Consider the following 22,324-nt stretch of genomic DNA (forward strand, 5'->3'; position numbering starts at 1 on the left):
TTCCAAGCTTTATTTCCAAATGGATAATTCATTTGATTTGGTCGACAACCAGATTGTAATTACGTATTTTCCCACTTCACGTTATCTCCATTTACATCGGACTGGTTAATGAGCACGAGACGTTCTAATTTAATTTAACGAACCTTAGCGGGGACCGGTCTGGCCGGTCTCACTTCACGGGAAATTTCGCGGCCAACCCGGAAGTTAATAACAAAATATGTAAATATAGGGTTGTTGTTTTTTTAAGCATGCGCGTCGGAGTGCGAGGATTGTGAGAACATGCGCGTGTCTTCTGGGGACCGCCGCAGAGCACACACCGAGCTCTTGGACCCACCATGACGACTGGGGGCGGCAAACCTCGCGGCGGCAGCCGTGGAAGGACAACTGGGCCAGACGGTCCGGCTGAGTCCTGCGTAAGGGCTGAGGAGCAAAGGAACGCAGAGGAAGGGGCCGCGAAAGCCCCTCCCCCCGGCGCGTGCCCTCTGCTCGCTGGGGGGGAAAAAAACAAAACTGACCGACAAGACCGGAGGAACCGACCACAGAACTAACGCAAACAGCACACAAGTGTACATGAGGAGAACTGCCAGCGGGCATGGATTGGAGCTATTTACAATGGAGCTGAGAGTTGATTGGAAAAGGTGTACCTGCAGGAGGAAGCTGATTGGCTGATGAGCAGATGGAATAATGATGATTGACAGCAGGGAGGACGAATGGGGATGACAATGGTTGCACATGGACTCTTGCAGGAGATAGTGTAACATAATAGTGTAACATACTTGTTATCCATATACCACTATCGGGGTTGTTTTCACTGGTGGAACCTAATCAGACTGAGACAGGGAAACCTGATCATATTTGGATTGAGACAAGGAAACCTGATCAGATTTGGATTGAGACAGGGAAACTTGCTCAGATTTGGATTGAGACAAGGAAACCTGCTCAGATTTGGATTGAGACAAGGAAACCTGATCAGATTTGGATTAAGACAGGGAAACTTGCTCAGATTTGGATTAAGACAGGGAAACTTGCTCAGATATGGATTAAGACAGGGAAACTTGCTCAGATTTGGATTGAGACAGGGAAACCTACTCAGATTTGGATTGAGACAAGGAAACTTCTTCAGATTTGGATTGAGACAAGGAAACCTGCTCAGATTTGGATTGAGAGAGGGAAACCTGATCAGATTTGGATTGAGACAGGGAAACCTCATCAGATTTGGATTAAGACAGGGAAATTTGCTCAGATTTGGATCGAGACAGGGAAACCTCATCAGATTTGGATTGAGACAGGGAAACCTCATCAGATTTGGATTAAGACAGGGAAATTTGCTCAGATTTGGATTAAGACAGGGAACCTGATCATATTTGGATTGAGGCAAGGAAACCTGCTCAGATTTGGATTGAGACAGGGAAACCTGCTCAGATTTGGATTGAGACAGGGAAACCTGCTTAGATTTGGATTGAGACAGGGAAACCTCATCAGATTTGGATTAAGACAGGGAAACCTGATCATATTTGGATTGAGACAAGGAAACCTGCTCAGATTTGGATTGAGACAGGGAAACCTGATCAGATTTGGATTGAGACAGGGAAACATCATCAGATTTGGATTAAGACAGGGAAATTTGCTCAGATTTGGATCGAGACAGGGAAACCTCATCAGATTTGGATTGAGACAGGGAAACCTCATCAGATTTGGATTAAGACAGGGAAATTTGCTCAGATTTGGATTGAGACAGGGAAACCTGATCAGATTTGGATTAAGACAGGGAACCTGATCATATTTGGATTGAGGCAAGGAAACCTGCTCAGATTTGGATTGAGAGAGGGAAACCTGATCAGATTTGGATTGAGACAGGGAAACCTCATCAGATTTGGATTAAGACAGGGAAATTTGCTCAGATTTGGATCGAGACAGGGAAACCTCATCAGATTTGGATTGAGACAGGGAAACCTCATCAGATTTGGATTAAGACAGGGAAATTTGCTCAGATTTGGATTGAGAGAGGGAAACCTGATCAGATTTGGATTGAGACAGGGAAACCTCATCAGATTTGGATTAAGACAGGGAAATTTGCTCAGATTTGGATCGAGACAGGGAAACCTCATCAGATTTGGATTGAGACAGGGAAACCTCATCAGATTTGGATTAAGACAGGGAAATTTGCTCAGATTTGGATTGAGACAGGGAAACCTGATCAGATTTGGATTAAGACAGGGAACCTGATCATATTTGGATTGAGGCAAGGAAACCTGCTCAGATTTGGATTGAGACAGGGAAACCTGCTCAGATTTGGATTGAGACAGGGAAACCTGCTTAGATTTGGATTGAGACAGGGAAACCTCATCAGATTTGGATTAAGACAGGGAAACCTGATCATATTTGGATTGAGACAAGGAAACCTGCTCAGATTTGGATTGAGACAGGGAAACCTGATCAGATTTGGATTGAGACAGGGAAACATCATCAGATTTGGATTAAGACAGGGAAATTTGCTCAGATTTGGATTGAGACAGGGAAACCTCATCAGATTTGGATTGAGACAGGGAAACCTCATCAGATTTGGATTAAGACAGGGAAATTTGCTCAGATTTGGATTGAGACAGGGAAACCTGATCAGATTTGGATCGAGACAGGGAACCTGATCATATTTGGATTGAGGCAAGGAAACCTGCTCAGATTTGGATTGAGACAGGGAAACCTGCTCAGATTTGGATTGAGACAGGGAAACCTGCTTAGATTTGGATTGAGACAGGGAAACCTGATCATATTTGGATTAAGACAGGGAAACCTGATCATATTTGGATTGAGACAAGGAAACCTGCTCAGATTTGGATTGAGACAGGGAAACCTGATCAGATTTGGATTAAGACAGGGAACCTGATCATATTTGGATTGAGGCAAGGAAACCTGCTCAGATTTGGATTGAGACGGGGAAACCTGCTCAGATTTGGATTGAGACAGAGAAACCTGCTTAGATTTGGATTGAGACAGGGAAACCTGATCATATTTGGATTAAGACAGGGAAACCTGATCAGATTTGGATTGAGACAAGGAAACCTGCTCAGATTTGGATTGAGACAGGGAAACCTGTTCAGATTTGGATTGAGACAGGGAAACCTGATCAGATTTGGATTGAGATAAGGAAACCTGCTCAGATTTGGATTGAGACAGGGAAACCTGATCAGATTTGGATTGAGACAGGGAAACCAACAGACCTTTTGTGCAGTCAACAGTATCCCTTTGTAATCTTTGTTGGAAATTTCTCCAGGCCCACTTGGCAGTAATCTCAAAGGCTGTCCTCCTGTAACATATTTTCTAGATCCTGCAGGGTATCCTCTATACTGATTATAGTGATCAGTCAGAATAATTTTGTGTTGTGAAGGCCCAATTCTTTGTATTTCCTTCTAGCAACAATTGTGTGGTTGGAACTACTGAAGCTGCTCTGATTACCGTGCTGAGATAATCAGTCAATTTTCAGCTACCAAGAGGGTACAGAGCCAGTTTTTGTGTGTGTGTGTGTGTGTGTGTGTGTGTGTGTGTGTGTGTGTGTGTGTGTGGAAGAAATCTTACCAAGATGATGCACCATAGGGCTAAGATTAGAGATTTTTCTGATCAGTCATTCAAATGTTTTTGGGACACAAGATCCTGATTAGATTGTGGCTTGGGTTGAATTTGGATCTGATAGTTATTATTTCTGTATCTGTTTTGTCCACATGGTTGCCTACTGACCCATTGATGTTGTTGTCTCATCCAGGGTTGGGTACTGGAAGAAGTGTAGTAGGAGAAAGGCTTGTTGTAATTGGGCTGGAAGGTCCTCCTATGGGGGGAAATGTTGAAGGGAAGGTTCAATGGATGGGGTGTACTGAGACATCTCCCACGCCACACTACCGTCCAGTCATCCATCATACTTGGTACACTACTATCTTGGTGGACCAACAGACGTTGGCCAAGAGGATAGCACAATACAGAGGGGCTAACGTGTCAGGCTAGGACTCCACAATCGACACCCACCTACAGGCAAGTGGCCCCTCTTTTTTCTCTCTTTTATTTTATAGAAAAAAACATTCAAAATACAACATATATATATTAAACCAATAGGGAATTAAAATATTTCACAAACCCATCGAACTCTACAGAATCTAAGAGAATAAGAATGAAAAAATAAAACACAGATATACAAGACAGAAAACAATGAGGTAACCTATAGGCTTTGGCATGGCTTCCAGCCTACAGACCCGCCACCAGATCAAAGAACCCCCCCCCAAAAAAAATACACATATACCATACACACCACATGATTTTACCAAAATCCAACATCGCTCTCCCTCCTTCCCCAATCACGATAAAAGTGCTCCCCTCCACAAATCCACTAATAAACTCTTCTTCTCTAACATAACTATAACTATACAACATATTTACATCTCTCTCCATTATTATCTCATCTCATCTTCAGCCGCTTCTCCGAGGTTGGGTTGCGGTGGCAGCAAGCTAAGTAAAGCACTGCAGATGTCCCCCTCCCCAGCAACACCCTCTACCTCCTCCTGGGGGATCCCAAGGTGTTCCCAGGCCAGACTGGACATGTAGTCCCTCTAGTCAGTTCTAGGTCTACTGCGGGGTCTCCCCTCAGTTGGACATTCCCAGAAAACCTCCAAAGGAAGGCGCCCAGGAGGCATCCTAATCAGATGCCTGAACCACCTCAACTGGCTCCCTTCGATGTGAAGGAGCAGCGGCTCTACTCTGAGCTCCCTCCGGATGTCCGAGCTCCTCACCCTATCTCTAAGGCTGAGCCCAGACACCCTACAGAGGAAACTCATCTCAGCCGCTTGTATCCGCAATCTCACCTTTTTGGTCACTACCCAAAGCTCATGACCATAGGTGAAGGTTGGAACGAAGACTGACTGGTAAATTGAGAGCTTTGCCTTCCAGCTCAGCTCCCTCTTCACCACAATGGTCCGGTACAATGTCCGCATTACTGCTGATGCTGCACCAAGCCGCCTGTCACTCTCCCACTCCATCCTACCCTTATTCACGAACAAGACCCCAAGATAGTTGAACTCTTTGGCGAGTCAATTTCAATTCAACATCAATTTCAAGAACTGACTGTTCACTTGCTGCCAATACCCCACCCCTTGACAGGCATCACTGTAATGACAAAAATCAATGTTACTCACTTTAACCCTAACCCTAAAAAGGCCACTGATAGACCCGAATACTGCAATTCAGTGTTACAGATGTGTAAATTAGCCCCTGGATTGTCTATCACTACGCCATCTGGTGGTGACGGTGAATATTACGTATGCGCACATAGAGATTACTGTCAGTGTAAGGGCTGTATCAGTGGTTCTCAATCAAGTCCTCAGGTACCAACATTACTACTGGTTTTACATTCTTCCAGAAAGTTGATTATATTCACCTTTTTCTCCAGTTTAAGAACGTCCCTAATCGAAGCGTGAATAACTGGGACAACGGGAGAACATTAACTGCCTGGCATAATAGAAAATCAGCAGTACTGAGGGTTCCTGCATTACAACCACAGCCCTGTTAGTTCTCTGAATGTCTTCATCTCTTTCCATATCTTGTATGTATGCACAGTGAACAGCGGTGCTGATAAGTTGAGCTCAGACTACACTGTTCATCATACCAGGTAAGTCATCTTAATTCTTGGCCTAATCAACCATGTTTGTCAGATGTTTAAGGGGGGATCTTTCTTTTGCTGATTAACAATATCAATATGCAATCAATGAGGTGAAGCTGTCACAGTGGAAGGCAAGAGGCAAACACTTCTGACATGGTACCAGATGCCTCATCTATCGTCTTTGACCATGTTACACTACAACACCAGTTGTTTCTGATATTAATAATTTGCCCAATGCTCCATATTAGTCTGCACAGCATAATCCTATCAGAATATGGCTGGTTATGTAGCCTGAGCTTGGCATTAGCAGCCCTGGTTTGTATGACTGCTCCCTATGAGAGCTGTTAAATATTTTTTCACTTTTCTCCAAGAAGTCCAGTGCCATTAAAAAAAAATACTGCACATAAAATGCTAGGCTATCATAAAATTCACCTTTACAAAGAAGAGCAATCCTATTGACAAGAAATCCCTTTTGTTAAAGCTTAATGGTCTATGGAACACATTTAAAAACACAGTTTATAACAGTAGCAAAACCACTTTGTAAAAGAAAATTCACCTTTACTTTTCAAATGTCAGGTTGGGCCAAAAACACACTACAGAAGATGTTCCTCAGGAGACAGCGGTGATGGGTTTGCCGTGTTCCTCAGGACTAAAGAGTACGAGTTGGATTTTAGAAGCCATTATCTACCAAACAGTCTTGTCAACTTTGGTGCATATTCCTGGACATATTTCAGAGCACCTGTGGATTTTTAAAATATTTCATATTATCAGTGGCAGGGAAACTGGTAAAGAGAGATCTTGAAACTGGGCCAATGTATGACTTTTTTTTAATTCAAGTACTATTTCCATATTTCTTTGGAAGTATGGAGAAATAGCTACAAATACATCAAATGGGCTTAACTGGCTCCAAAAGAAAGGACGATCCGGAGTCTAGGAGTAAAACATGTCACATCCTCTTCCAAGAGTAGAGAGGGTGAAGTGGCTTGAAGCACAACAACCACATCCCGTGATTCCCCTGTGTGGATCCAATGAGGACTGCCTCCAGTTCACTCTGGAGGCAGTCATTTAGTCTACCAAAGCTTGTCACACGGTCTGGAAGTCAGCTCTCTATGACACAAGTTATAGAAGTTTAAAGGAAATAAAAGCTGGAATGATGGAGGCACTAAATAGTGGCAGGAACTGAGGTTTCAGTCGCCTTATGCCCAGATAGTCAAAATAAGCACACTTGATGACACAGGCCACAGTCAAATAGCATCAAAACCTTTTACATTTACAGGCATTTCGGGATTTTTGGGAGTTTATATGAGAACATCACTAACTAAGTTTAATCTCCTGTATCTTGACATGGCTTCTGTTCCTGACAACCAGGAACAGAAGATAGTAGAGCAGAACAGTGGCCTGACAACCAGGACACATTGTTGTTGTTGTTTCTTCCTGTGGTTTTAACATGACAATATGTTGAGATGTGTGCTGGGCTACCTCTTTGAGCTGACAATATGCCTGAAAAGGGGACCACTTCGGTCTTTCTGCTTCCCATGTTCTTTGTTCCTCTCAAAGGAAATAAGTTTAAGATTATTTTGAGGCACCGTACTTAACAAAACCAAAGATATTTATGCAGAGGCAAACTATAACAATGAAAATGTTGTCATTTCCACTCATGCTTAGCAGACATCCGAGACAATATAGTGGGAGGGAGAAAGGCACATTTGGTTGGTGGTGAAGGAAGTACCGCGACACAGTTGTCCCAGAGGAGAAGAGAAGGATGTGTATTTGTCCGAGTGGTTAGAGGTGGAGGAGTAGAAAAACGGCAGGATGATCAGCAACAGATGAATGAAGCAACTTCCGCTGGTGGAAAACTATATGTTTTAGTAATAGCTGAATTTGACCTTCTCAATGTCTCCAATTAATGTCCTGGCCAGGTAGATTCCCACCATCTACAGAGAGAAGGAAGAAGAGGGAAGGTTAGGAACGGAAGGCAAACAGCGCTGTTCATTGTCCTGATTTGAACTCTCTGCTAGCCAGGACCACAAAGGATCAGACATTTAGGATATTGTCTCTTTTCAATGTAAATTTGTTCCAACATTATGGTTCTACATTGTACACAAAGGATGTATGTATCAGAGTTGATGACTTTACCGTGTAACTGCCAACATATTATCTGCATTACAGTAGAATGAAATGTAGTCAGGTGTGATAGAAATTATACCATGAATTCCTGTATGTTGCCCATGAAGACAACATACAATTCTGATATAATTATCATGCCAAAAACAAAAATGAAAATTCCCCTACTCTACCCATTAGTCTCAGGTGAATCAGATTTGACAGGGTTAATGTTGAGTGTAAATAGCTACATCCTTACCTCTGATATCATCCATTTTTATCTTGTTCTCACCAAATGCCTGGAATATTAAAAATAAAAATATCCCAATTCTCCTAAAACCTACATTGTCTTTACTTTGAAGATAATTCATGACAGTAGAAAAACCTTTCCTTTTGATAGATAATCTACCAACACTGCATTTCTTTTTGCCCATTTGAATGTCCATAATGGGCAGAAATAAAGCATTTCAATGGCTGTTTGGCTTCATCTCATGACTTGTACAGGCTTACAGATTTTAGCTAGTGGGTTTATAATTTGATCATTATTCTCTGTACAGCAGTGCAAAGGTTGAGAATGACTATGTGGACCAGATGCAAGTCTTCTCCTGCCATACACTTATTAATGCTTTGGTAGACAACAGTTAATAGTGCAGTCCACATCCAGGGTCTCACACACTGGACTGTTGTTTTGTTTTAAATCATTACTTCTAACAGGGACATAACCCACTGCCCCTGCCTGATGAAGGGAAATGACTGGTATGATATTCTTTTTTATACAGCAATAGGTATGAAAATTTGTTACATCAAACTTGGATGTCTTCTCTTGGATGGTAAAAACAAACCACATCCTCCACATGTATGCAGGTATTCCCATGCATGTCGTTTGACTGTCCAGAAAGTGAGCATGTGTTTTTACCTGTAGTAGAGAGATGACTATGAAGACGATCGCCACTGTGTATATGTTACCAGGCAGCCAGTCCTCCAAGGCAGGGATACAGCCTTTGGTATAAATATCCTGCTCCCATTTACTCTGAAATATACATCCAAACATGTTTGTGAAATATGTTATAAAGATAGATGTAGGAAAAAAAGCTTTAATGCATTCCAGTAAAAGCCTGTTGCTTGCGTCACACTCTCATCAGCTGCCAATGTGGTTAAACAACAAAGAAAAATCACACAGCCAATAAATACTGCATTGCCCCGTGCCATGCCCGTAGTTTACGGTGCACAGCAACCAATGGGAGGGCAGAAATTGTTAGTGAGTGTAGATGCTAAGCAAAATTACAATTTTATCCATTAAATATACAACACAAAGCGTGAAAAAAATGAAGAGGTCTGAATACTTTCTGAAGCCACTGTACAAAGTGTGGGGGACGGAAACGTGGAAAATTGACCATCTTGGCTGCCTATGCATCATGAAGCTTATTTCAACACTGCTTCTGTGCCTTGTTCGTATGAGCAGTTTTTGAGTTTATCCCACCCAGGAGAAATACACTGAGAGTAACCCATAACAGAGATGGACTGATATCTCTGGCTTTGTTGGTCTCCAGCAAAGCAATGACCCTACAACATTTAGCATCAGAAAAGAATGTGGGGTTCAGCCTCCAGGAAGACTGACTGTGGGCTGGGCCTTAAAATTGATGTAAAGTATTACAGGGCAGTGATCAGAGATAACTATAAAAGAATAGACAACTGAGGTAATAGCAGAATATTCTTGTCTATAAAAAGTAATTAAGTGTGAAAATTATGTGTTAACATAAGGCGAAAATACTCAGCTAATCTACTGTTGTCGTACAGTGTTTTGACCACTTTTTAATTCAACACAGTAGAGCACTTTGGTCATCAGTGGTAGTTTTAAATGTGCTCTATAAATGAACTTGACTAAATCCTGAAACTTGTCCTCTCAACACTCTGGTGTGCAGATACATCCCATTTAAACCTGTACAACACTCCACTAAGCCCATAGAGATCCCCACCTTGAAGCATTTTGGTTAGACTTCTCCACCCCTAGCCACGTTGCCCTTATGACAGGTGCCTGAAAACACCTTCCATTATGAAAAGACAGTCTCAGTACAGTCAGTCAGTCAATTATAGACCTTTTTTTTTGCATTTTCTGTTTTGTACTTTTCTCCAACTCATTCATGCTTCACTCTCTCATGCCGTCTAACTGCAATAAGGTTCGAAATGGATCGATAGCTATATGACTCAATGATTGACATCATGGCTAAGGCTATTTGGACTCCTCTAACAAACTAGAGTCTGTTAGTGACAAAAGAGCTCTTTTAGTGACTTTATTTGTTTAAGAATTACACTGCAAACTAACCTCCATCAGCGCTATTCAGTGGCCAAAGGTAAGAGTTGTTGGTTGTACTGGGCAGCTCCCAGTGCCCAACAGCAGAAGGCTGTTGCTATTGCTGCGGTTGGCTTGTGCCAGCTTGATAAACACTGGATCAATTTAAAAGATTCTGTAAGCCATCACTCTTTTAACCTCAAGCCACCTCTTTTTCCATTGCAGTTCTTCTATGCTGTCAACAGTGGAAACATCATTTCTTCTTTTTCTAGGTACAACAGAAGTCAGGGGAAATTAGAGAGCAGAGACTCACCTTCGTTTTGTTTCTGACGTCATAACCACACTGGGTGTTCACCACAGTATCCTGAGGAAGAGGATAAAAAAAAAAGAAGATGTTTTCTTTCATTATTATTTCAGAGGACAACACTGCCTTAAAAGGAAAATTGTGAAGACATTTTTAAAATTAGATTGTAGGCAGATATATCAAGAACTTCATTCACAGGCTTGTGTAGCTCTGCTAATGAACCCTCTTCAGATAACTATGGGAAAATGTGAAATGAAAGAAAGTTCAGCCAATAAAACACAAATCAGCATCATAGCCACTCATAGCAGCCTAGCATTATAAAGGACAAATAACCCAAAATATCACTTATAGAGACTGACCAGTAAGAGGAGCTATTCAAAGAACTGCAAAGTGCCAGTTAAATAAATCTTACACATCCTTCCCAATCTAGGAAGGTGTGGGTTCCCCTCTGTCCATGTAAAACAGTCATCTATTGCAGTGGTCTTCGAACTGGTCTTAGGGGATCCATAGTCCTGTGGATTTCTGATTCTGCCAGACAATTAGTTTGTCTGTTGTGCCAGCTATTCTAGTCATCCGAGTAAGAAGCTGTGTTAAGAATCATTCTCTTTAGGGGTCCAGTACAGGCTTTTTCCAGGTCTGTAGGAATCAGGGAGACTGATATGTGATATTTGGAACTGATGTACATTTGCAGTTAAAATGAAAGTCTTGGTGTAAAATTTAGAATAACACAAACTCCAAAAAAAAAAAAAAAAAAAAAACACGCTGAAATTGCTTTAAGCATATGTTTAATTAAAGGAGAACTTTTGAACATAACAGTTCCTTGCAAAAGTATTCAACCCCCTTGACAGTCAAGTCAATTTTATTAGTATAGCCCAATACCACAAATTACAAATATGCCTTAAGGGGCTTTACAGCAATACAACATCCTGTCCTTAGACCCTCACATTGGATAAGGAACAACTCCCTTAAAAAAAAAAAAACCTTTAACAGGGAGAAAAAAATAGGAAGAAACCTCAGGGACAGCACCAGATATAACTAATTTCTGGATTACAAAAGGTACTCACACATCTGTTCCTGAACAATACTATTGTTATGAACCCATAAGCTCTAACAGCATGTTACCAAAGCCAAAATAAGTTATGTTTCACTGACTTTTTATTAATAAAGACTAAAATATAGTGCTTGCATAAGTATTCAACCCCTTGTGCTCTGAAAGCTCCAAGTTTACATTAATGATAAATTATTCCTAAAACATACTCAGGTAAACACAATTGGACATAATTAGTGTGCACCTGTAAGATATTAATAAATCAATCAAGTTGTATTTTTTATGGCGCTTTTCTAGCTGCAACAGCCACCCAAAGCGCTCTCTCCCAAGACAGACAATGTGCAATGGATGTTGTGGTTACACAATTTACAGAATAAAACATTGAAAGAAGATAAACAGAATTATAACGGACTTATAAAGTGTACAAAGAATATGATGCGCAGGATGCCAAGCATTGTCCAGATGCCACCAGAACAGTCCAGGACTCAAGCCACATGACCAGCATCGTCATGTAAAAAAAAAGTTATATGGATTTATAAGCTATATAAAAAGAAAACGTTATGCGGGGAATGCCAGGCAGCGTCCAAGTGGTGACCACCATCACCATGGACACCTGGGAGGAGGTTAAAGTAACAGTCTCATTTATAGGTATACAAAACACTGTGTAAAGTTCATTAGCCGGGCGTGAACTCAGAATCAAAATCAGAAACACTTTATTTGTAATTTCATATCCAAAAACGACAAGAAAACATAAATCTAAACTAACACATATATCTAAACCGAAAAAACAAACAAAAACCGACTGTCCAGGAGACTGAACACCAGCCAGGATGACTGTCGGAACTGCCGGTCAGCATGGGCTAGCAGTTAGCTTAGCCTGCCCTGCTTCTGCGTCCTGTCAGACTGCCCTCGGTGTTTCCTCTTCAGGCACAGCTCCAGTCAGGGCCATGGTCCTTGGGCCCACAGGACGCAGCAGAACAAGCTCCCTCAGCTGACTCAATGCTAGCTCTCCCAGTCAGACACCTTCGACACACCTCCCTGCACGCCACACGACGACACTAAAAACACAGCCAAGGCTAGGTGAGGTCGCTGCCAGACCAACTTCGGGGTTAACGTAACTGCCGGTCTGCATGGGCTAGCAGTTAGCTTAGCCTGCCTCGCTTCTGCGTCCTGTCAGACTGTCCTCGATTTTACATCAAAAATGAAGACAAAGGAACATAATACTGAAGTAAGAGACAAAGTGATTAAACTGCAGAAGGTGCAAAAGGTATACAAAACAATATCCAAGTTTTTGGATGTCCCACGGAACACTGTTGGATACACTGTCAGAAAGTGGAAGCTCTATCACACCACCAGACGCTTTGTAAGACAGGCCGTCCCTCAAAGCTAAGTGTCCGAGCAAGACATGGGCTGGTGAGGAAAGCCACAGATGATCCTACAGTCACTCTGAAGGAGCTCCAGAGGTCAGTGGCTGAAACTCCAGTAAATGTGCATGAGTAAACCATATCACAGGCTCTCTATAAATCTGGCCTGTATGGGAGGGTGGCATGAACGAAGCCGTTGCATGAAAGAATCTTTGCTCCCATTACTTAAAACCTGTTTCAATCACATCATGACAGGAGGGACCCTCCTCCCTTCCTGGAGGGAGTCTTTCATTTCTGTAATATCAAAAGAGGGCAAAGATAGGCTGGACTGTAAATCATTTAGGCCAATAAGTGTCTTGAATATAGATTATAAATTGTATGCACCAATTCTGACTAAGAGGTTAGAAAAGGTGATGCCACTCTTGATAGACGAGGATCAAACTGGGTTTATAGGAAACAGGCAAACCCACGATAATATAGGGTGAGCCCTCCATATCATTGATTATATTAATAAAAGAAATAAGTGCAATCCTTCTCAGCTTAGATGCTGAGAAGGCTTTTGACTCTGTCGGCTGGGAATTCCTTTACCAAGTAATGGACCGATTTGGGTTCAGTAAAGGATTCATACAATGCATTAAGACATTATATTCATCCCCAACTGCTAGGATAAAAAACAATGGTAGTCTAATTCTATAGTTCTACATCGCGGTTGCAGACAGGGTTGCCCCATTAGCCCAATTCTCTTTAATCTTTTCATTGAACCTCTGGCCCAAACAATTAGACAGGAAAGAGGTCTGCAGGGTAAACAATAGGGGAAATAGAGCACAAAGTCTGCCTTTATGCTGATGATGTATTGGTTACTTTACAAAATCCAGGTTCAGTGGTTCCTTTGCTCATGAATAGCCTAAAGGTGTATGGGGATTATTCTGGATATACACTTAATATTCATAAAACACAGGCATTGACGTTCAATTTCACCCCCACCCAAGAACTGGCAAATAAGTATAATTTTAACTGGTATTCACCACATATTCAGTACTACTACTACTACTACTACTACTACTTTCGGCTGCTCCCGTTAGGGGTCGCCACAGCGGATCATCCGTTTCCATTTATTCCTGTCTTCTGCGTCTTCCTCTGTCACACCAGCCACCTGCATGTCTTCCCTCACCACATCCATAAACCTCCTCTTTGGCCTTCCTCTTCTCCTCTTCCCTGGCAGCTCCATATTCAGCATCCTTCTCCCAATATACTCAGCATCTCTCCTCCACACATGTCCAAGCCATCTCAATCTTGCCTCTCTTGCTTTGTCTCCAAACCGTCCAACCTGAGCTGTCCCTCTAATATAATCGTTCCTAATCCTGTCCTTCTTCGTTACTCCCAGTGAAAAGCTTAGCATCTTCAACTCTGCCACCTCCAGCTCCGCCTCATGTCTTTTCGTCAGTGTCACTGTCTCCAAACCATATAACATAGCTGGTCTCACAACAGTCTTGTAAACTTTCCCTTTAACTCTTGCTGGTACCCGTCTGTCGCAAATCACTCCTGACACTCTTCTCCACCCACTCCACCCTGCCTGCACTCTCTTTTTCACCTCTCTACTGCACTCCCCGTTACTTTGGACAGTTGACCCCAAGTATTTAAACTCAAATGCCTTTGTCACCTCCACTCCTTGCATCCTGACCATTCCACTGTCCTCTCTCTCATTCACGCATAGGTATTCCGTCTTGCTCCTACTGACTTTCATTCCTCTTCTCTCCAGTGCATACCTCCACCTCTCCAGGCTCTCCTCAACCTGCACCCTACTCTAGCTACAGATCACAATGTCATCCGCGAACATCATCGTCCATGGAGACTCCTGCCTGATCTTGTCCGTCAACCTGTCCATCACCATTGCAAACAAGAAAGGGCTAAGAGCTGATCCTTGATGTAATCCCACCTCCACCTTGAACCCATCTGTCATTCCAACCGCACACCTCACCATTGTCACACTTCCCTCATACGTATCCTGCACCACTCCTACATACTTCTCTGCAACTCCTGACTTCCTCATACAATACCACACCTCCTCTCTCGGCACTCTGTCATAATCTTTCTCTAAATCTACAAAGACACAATGCAACTCTTTCTGGCCTTCTCTATACTTCTTAATCAACATTCTCAAAGCAACAAATTCAGTACCTTGGGGTTTATTTACCAAAAGATATGTCCTCCCTGTATGCCATAAACTATAATCAAATCAGTAATAAAATATACAAGGACATAGATAGGTGGGCTCTGATTCCCCTTGATATAGGCAGTAGAATAAGATCAATCAAGATGAATATCCTCCCCAAACTACTATCTATTCACAGCTCTGCCAGTAGAGATCCGTGTTAAACAGTTTAGAGATTGGGACAAACACATTTCTAGGTTCATATGGAACTAAAAAAGACCAAATAAAATACTCAACCCTGCAGCTGCCTAGGGAGAGGGGAGGCATGGCACTACCAAACTTATCTGCTCAGTTAAGATCACTAGTGCTTCGGTGTAAGTCAACATATGAAGTTAAATGGAAAGACATAGAATTTTCTTTGGTGGATACACCAATACATTCAGTTCAGGGTTGTCTCAATAGGGTGAAAGAAATATTTCAGTTACAAAATCAAGGTGTCGGTCTTTCCATTAAGATGTGGTTAGAGGTGGTTAAATGATTCCAGCTTCATAGAGAAACAAAAGTACTATGTTGGCCAGTCTACAACCCAAACTTTACACCCACAGTACATGACCACGGATACAGGCAATGGACCCACCATGGCATAACCGCACTCTGTAGAATCATATCAAACAGGGAGCCCAACAGCTTTCAGAACTTGTGCCAATTATTTGAATTCAATAATAGACACGATTTTTATTGGTACTTACAGGTCTGCCACTTTTTTCTGAAGGAGATCAAAGGCCATCAACCTAAAATATTTTCAAAACTTAACCAGATTTTTATAGATGCTTATAAGGGTGAAAGCAACGAATGGGTCATTGGAAAATTATACAATGCTATCACCTCAATGAACAAAAATTCAACTGACTATGTAAGACAGCGTTGGGAAAAAGATATGAGGGTGGAAATACCTGAGGATGTGTGGTTACATGCCTGGGAAACTCACTGCACCACCACTAACTAATTCACTGATCTGGAGGGGCATCTGCCGGAAGGCCTTGATTCGGTTTTTTTCTTCTTTTTTTTTTGTAACACCAAAGCAGAAATCCAAGTTTTCTGGGACCCAGCACCAGTGGTGGATCTAGAGATTTTTTCCTGGGGTGGCAAAGGGGTGGCAAGACTGTTTGCAAGAGGTGGCAGCTGCCATCCCTTGCCACCCCGTAGATCCGCGCCTGTGAGGGGGAAGGGGATTCTAAATCGGCGACTTCTGTTTGAGATGAGTTTAGTGCGGGTCTCATTGACCTTCACCATGCATGTACATAAAATATACTTTAAAAACATATTATCTGATTTATAATTGGGGTGGCTACAGGGGTGGCAAGACTGTGTCGAGAGTGTGGATCAATGCAAGTGGACCATACCCACATATTTTGGTTGTGTCCACATATTCACCCTATTTGGGAAAAAGTGGGACGTTTGATATCTAGGAAACTGGACTTTAATATTGATGTGTCCTTTCCCTCTCTGTATCTTATGTAAAGGTGATACATATGTCCTGGAAAATGTCCTAGTAGCATCTAAAAAAGCTGTCACGACTTCCGGTTTTGGCACAACCGAGTGAGGACGTGTTTGGAATTCTTTCCACTGAACTTTCATATTTTTCCTATAAATACAATGATTGACTTCTCGAAACAGTGCACACTGCTGTTGTAATTTGCTACTAATTAATTCTTAATGTCCGGAAGAAATAAGAACCGCGTGGGAAACAGCAAGTCAACAAACCAGACCGACAGCTCTCTGCTAGCTGGCCAAATAACAGGTAAACTGGCGGAGATGAACACTCGCCACGAAATGATCACCGCCATCCGCACAGAGGTGGAAGTGCTACAGGCAGAGATTATGGCTGAATTTCGTACAACAACTCTAACGATGCCCGAAGAAATAGTTAAAGAACTTCGTTCTACAATAGCTTCACTACAAACATCAATGACTGACCACACAAATAAAATCGCTGCCCTGGAAACCTTCCAAAATGACGTTATGGACAGGCTGTCGGAGCTGCAGACGCGTGGCGCCGCCCTGGCAGCAGAAAATGTCAAGTTTCAAACTGCAGCAGATTACCAAGAAAATGGCGTGTGGTTGGTTTACCTGAGGGCGAAGAGGGCACCAACCCGACTGCCTTCATGGGCCCCTTCCTGAAGCAAATCCTGGACGAGGAAACTTTCGCCAACACACCGGTTACAGACAGAGCACATCACACCGCCGCAGCCCCGCCGCGGCCACGCCGCAGCCAAGCCACAGCCCCGCCGGCCCCAGGCAAACCTCCGAGGGCCATGCTGGTGTGGCTGCACTATTTTCCACTCCTTTACTTCAGACGAAGTAAAGGAGCTGGGCCTGAGAGTAGGAACATTGTACGCCGGCCTGATCGAGACGGCCTTGGAGTAGAAGCACTATGTGCACCAACCTCATTAGGACGGCCTTGAAGCAGGAACACTATGCACATAAATCTGATTAAGACATGTGCTACACCTGCAAGACAGCATGAGGGAAATGGGACCGACAGTGACGAAAGGAAACCAAGAAGAAGAAGATCACGCCTGTCTCCAAAAAGCACCACGCCTTGTTGTTTTAGTGTTTAAGATTATGTTCTTCCACTATTTGGCAGACGACTCCCGGTTGCACCGAGGGTACGTCTCCAGCGCTGCAGCATTACCTGTGAACTATCTGTTGTGTGCCAAATAAAACATCACGAAACCAGCAAGAAGTCGTCTGACTTCGTATTTGCCTATGTCGACCTGAATCAAAGAATGGGGCGAGCCTTTTGCAAAAGATAAGACTCAACAATTGGTGCCATGACCCGGATTCTGGCTCGACGGACAATTCGACACACTCCGGGACTACAGCCAACCGTCGCAAACTCTCCATCCAGGCTGCAGGAGCTCCGTAACTAAGGTAAGCAGAATACCTTTTCTATCATACTTCTGCCGGACCCCGGTCCGTTTGCAAATTGGATGGAGAGGGGGAGATGGAGGGGAAAAGTCCCTACTAAAAAGTATGAGAAAATATAATTGTATTGTGGCATACCATGCATAGAGAAACACCAGGAGGGAAAGAAAATAACTGTCCTAGTTTAATGCAACAAAACCATTTGGACAAAATAATACGTTGTAGAGCCGAAGGAACGGAGAAGACCATAGGTTCACACTTTAGCCGTGGAGGCAACTTTCTTTAATCCACGGTAAATCAGAGAGACAACCGAACCCAGCTCGACTGAGCGGAGGCGGCAAGAATAACCAGAAAACTGGCTGGACAACCATAACTTAACCCTGCGTTAACCTGCCAGGGCAACCATGACTTAACCCTTAGTTCCTGGGTTGAATTCTGTCCCCAATACGTGTCCACCACATGAGCCCCCCCAGAATTCGCCCTAGTAATCGAAGTCAGGCAGGCGCGGGGGGACGACAGGCCGTCCGCGGCGGCTCCGGATAACAGGGGCCGGAGTGTCTCTGGGAGGCATTGACTCGGGCCTGTGGAGGTCGGCCTGAGGAGCAGAAGAGGCAGCTCGGGCCTCCACGGGGGGAGGAGGCGGAGCCGGGGGACGACCGCGACGAGGAGGTTGGGCTAACTCCAACGGCTGCGTCAAGTCCAGGTGTGCGGGTTTAACTCGGTCCACTGAAACATGCTCGGCCGTGCCCCCAAAATCCACCACCAGGTGCTTAGTTCCCCGTTCCAGGACGCGGAAGGGGCCGTCATAAGGGGGTTGCAGAGGGGGGCGGTGTGCGTCGTGACGGATGAACACGTAGTCCGCTGACTGCAGACCTGGGGGCACCTGGGACACCGGAGCGCCGTGTTGGGCGGTAGGGACGGGTGTGAAAGCTCTGACCCCGTCCAGCAAGGAGGCTCGTTGGTCCACAGCTGACCAGGGACGCGTTGCATTGGGCATGAAATCGCCTGGGACTCGCAACGGCGTGCCGTACACCAGCTCCGCAGAGGAGGCTTGTAGGTCTTCCTTCGGGGCGGTCCGCAGGCCCAGCATGACCCATGGGAGCTTGTCGACCCAGTTGCAGTCCTTGAGAGTGGCCCGAAGCGCAGCCTTCATGGACTGGTGGAAGCGCTCACATAGGCCATTCGCCTGAGGGTGGTAGGCGGTAGTGCGATGAAGCTTGACGCCCAGAGCCTCACCCACAGCATTCCATAGCTCTGAGGTAAACTGTGGCCCGCGGTCAGATGAAAGGTCGGAAGGCGTACCGAAACGTGAGACCCACGACCCAATAAAAGCCCGGGCCACATCAGCAGACGTCGTGGATGCCAGGGGAACAGCTTCAGGCCAGCGCGTAGTCCTGTCCACCACAGTGAAGAGGTAGGTGAACCCATGGGAGGGGGGTAGGGGACCAACCAGGTCGACGTGGACATGGTCAAATCGTCTCTCCGGCACTGCGAAGCGTTCCAGGGGCGCCTTAATGTGGCGGTGTATCTTAGCCCGCTGACAGGCAACACACGAGTCGGCCCACGCTTTCACGTCTCTCTTAAGTCCCTCCCACACAAACTTAGCAGAGGTCAGGCGCACGGATGGCTTACCGCCTGGATGAGAGAGGCCGTGCACAGCTTCAAATACAGGGCGTCTCCAGCTGTGCGGGACGATGGGCCTGGGCTGTCCTGTGGAGACGTCACACAGGAGGGTGACACCTGTGTCGCTGAAAGGAACGTCCTGCAGGCGGAGCCCCGTGTCGGAGGCCCGGAGACGGAGGATGCTCGGGTCCGTGGCCTGGTCAGCAGCCATCTGTGCATAGTCAAGGCCTAGGTGGACCGCTCCAATCACTGCCCTAGAGAGGCAGTCAGCTACCTGGTTAGACTTACCAGCGACGTGCTGGATGTCGGTAGTGAATTCCGAAATGTAGGAGAGTTGTCGCTGCTGGCGAGCGGACCATGGCTCGGCCGTCTTGGACATGGCAAACGTGAGGGGCTTGTGGTCCACGTACGCAGTAAACTCGCGGCCCTCTAGCAGGAAACGGAAATGCCGGACGGCAAGCCAGAGACCGAGGAGTTCCCTGTCAAAAGTACTATACTTGCGCTCTCGGGGTGTAAGCTGGCGACTGAAAAAGGCCAAAGGCTGCCAAGCCCCCCCCACCCACTGTTCGTGAACCGCACCAACAGCATAGTCGGATGCATCCGTGGTTATGGAAATAGGCGCTGTAGGTGAAGGATGCGCTAGCAGGGTAGCCTGGGAGAGAGCAGCTTTAGTCTCGGTGAACGCACGGTCCCGCTCTGCTGTCCAGTCGACCGCCTGGTTGGGGGACATGCCTTTCAGCGCCTCGTACAGTGGCCGGATGATAAAGGCGGCTCGGGGAATGAAGCGGTGGTAGAATGTCACCATCCCGATGAACTCCCTGAGCGCACGAGCTGTTTGGGGGCGCGGAAAGGCCGCCACCGCTTCCACCTTTGAGGGCAGGGGGACTGCCCCGTCCCCAGTGATGCGGTGCCCGAGGAAATCAATGGCTGTCAGCCCGAACCGGCACTTCGCCGGGTTGACGATCAGCCCATGCTGGCTGAGGCGTGTGAAGAGGGCATGAAGATGGGACAGGTGTTCTTCCTCGGAGGCGCTGGCGATGAGTATGTCGTCCAAATAGACGAAGATGAAAGGAAGGCCACGGAGCACTGAATCCATCAGCCGCTGAAAGGACTGGGCCGCGTTTTTGAGTCCAAATGGCATTCGTAGGAATTCAAATAGGCCGAATGGGGTAGTCACCGCTGTCTTGGGGATGTCTGAGGGGTGCACGGGAACTTGATGATAACCACGGACCAGGTCGACTTTTGAGAAGACGCATTTGCCAGACAGGTTTGCAGAAAAGTCCTGGATATGCGGGACAGGATAGCGGTCGGGCGTGGTGGCGTCATTTAGTCAGCGGTAGTCCCCGCATGGGCGCCAACCTCCATCAGGCTTAGCGACGATGTGGAGTGGGGACGCCCACGGGCTGTCAGAGCGGCGGATGATCCCCATGCGTTCCAGGTGCTCGAACTCAGACTTGGCAATGGAGAGTTTGGCGGGGTCGAGACGCCTGGCTCTGGCGTAGACCGGGGGCCCCTTCGTAGCAATGTGATGCTCCACCCCATGCTTAGCGGTGGGTGCAGAGAAGGTAGGCTGGGTGAGGTCAGGGAACTCAGCGAGGAGGCGGTTGAACTTGTCTGCCTCTGAGAGAGAGTTGGCTAGACCTGCATAGGCCGCTTCCCTCCGCGTACATGCGAAGGAGGAGAAGGTTAAGGCATCGACCAGACGGCTGTTCTGAATGTCCACTAGCAAACCGTAAGCGCACAAAAAATCAGCTCCGAGGAGGGGAAGCGTTACATTGGCCATGACGAACTCCCACGTGAAACGTTGTCCACCAAAACACAGTTCTACAGACCGCACGCCGTAGGTGTGGATAGGGCTGCCGTCAGCCGTCGCCAACTGGGGGCCCCGCTCCCCGCCCATGATGTCGACGTCAGTAGCAGGGAGCACGCTTCTCTGTGCGCCCGTGTCACAAAGAAATCGCTGACCGGAGATGGTGTCGAGGCTGAAGAGTAGCCTGCTCGTATCGCCAACACTCATGGCCACTACTGAGTGTTGGCCCTCTCGTTTCCCGTCGGCCTGTAGTTGCAGGGGGAACGGCACCGTTTAGCTTTCGCACCAAATCGAGCGTGGTACATACAGAGTCCAGAGGGCTTGTAGCGGTCTGATGCTGTGGCGCCACCGTCGGGCCACGCCCGCGATGTCGGCGGGGGGCCAGTGAAGGTAGGAGCCAGCACCCCGGCATGGGAGGAACGTTGTGTAGCGACGAAGAATCGGTCAGCCTCCTTTGCCAGCTCACGGGGATCAGTGATGGTGGAGTTAGCGAGCGCAGTCTGGACGTGGGGCGGCATGTTGCGCAGAAACAGCTCCATAAACAGGAAACATGGCTTTTCTTGACCCAGTAGGTTTAACATCCTGCTCATTAGCTCCGATGGTTTGCCATCTCCCAAGCCCTGAATTGCGAAGAGGCGACGTGCTCTCTCCGTTGTTGACAGTTCAAAAGTTTCAAGGAGGAGATGTTTAAGTGCGGCGTATTTACCATCGGCCGGTGGGTTGGTTATGAAACCGCTTATCCTGGAAGCCGTAGCGCCCCCCAGCGCTGCCACTACGTAGTAGTACCTGGTCTCGTCTGCTGTTATGTCTCTGAGCGCGAACTGTGTCTCAGCCTGTGCGAACCATGTAGCCGTGGAAGACTCCCAAAACTCCGGCAGTTTAATTGCAACGGCGTTCGTAGCCATAATGTGTGTGGTTTCAGAAAACTTATCCGAAAACCGACGTCGGGGTCACCAGTGTAGAGCCGAAGGAACGGAGAAGACCGTAGGTTCACACTTTAGCCGTGTAGGCAACTTTCTTTAATCCACGGTAAATCAGAGAGACAACCGAACCCAGCTCGACTG

At 45.8% G+C, this 22,324-nt stretch overlaps 1 protein-coding gene across 2 annotated transcripts in view; it reads right to left on the reverse strand.

The window, feature by feature from the left end:
* Positions 1-3,789: 3,789 nt before the first annotated feature.
* The window catches only part of tspan14 (tetraspanin 14), a 54,796-nt gene continuing 36,261 nt past the window's right edge, over positions 3,790-22,324 (reverse strand). For both annotated transcript variants that reach the window (XM_056291599.1, XM_056291601.1), the window contains 3 exons: positions 10,345-10,395; positions 8,658-8,771; positions 3,790-7,572 (listed from right to left, as the gene is read on the reverse strand). In XM_056291599.1, coding sequence (XP_056147574.1) covers positions 7,504-7,572; positions 8,658-8,771; positions 10,345-10,395 — 234 coding nt within the window. In that variant the 3' untranslated portion in view covers positions 3,790-7,503. The remainder of the gene's footprint in view (positions 7,573-8,657; positions 8,772-10,344; positions 10,396-22,324) is intronic.

Source organism: Lampris incognitus, chromosome 13 (assembly GCF_029633865.1).
Source record: "Lampris incognitus isolate fLamInc1 chromosome 13, fLamInc1.hap2, whole genome shotgun sequence".
NCBI lineage: Eukaryota > Metazoa > Chordata > Actinopteri > Lampriformes > Lampridae > Lampris > Lampris incognitus.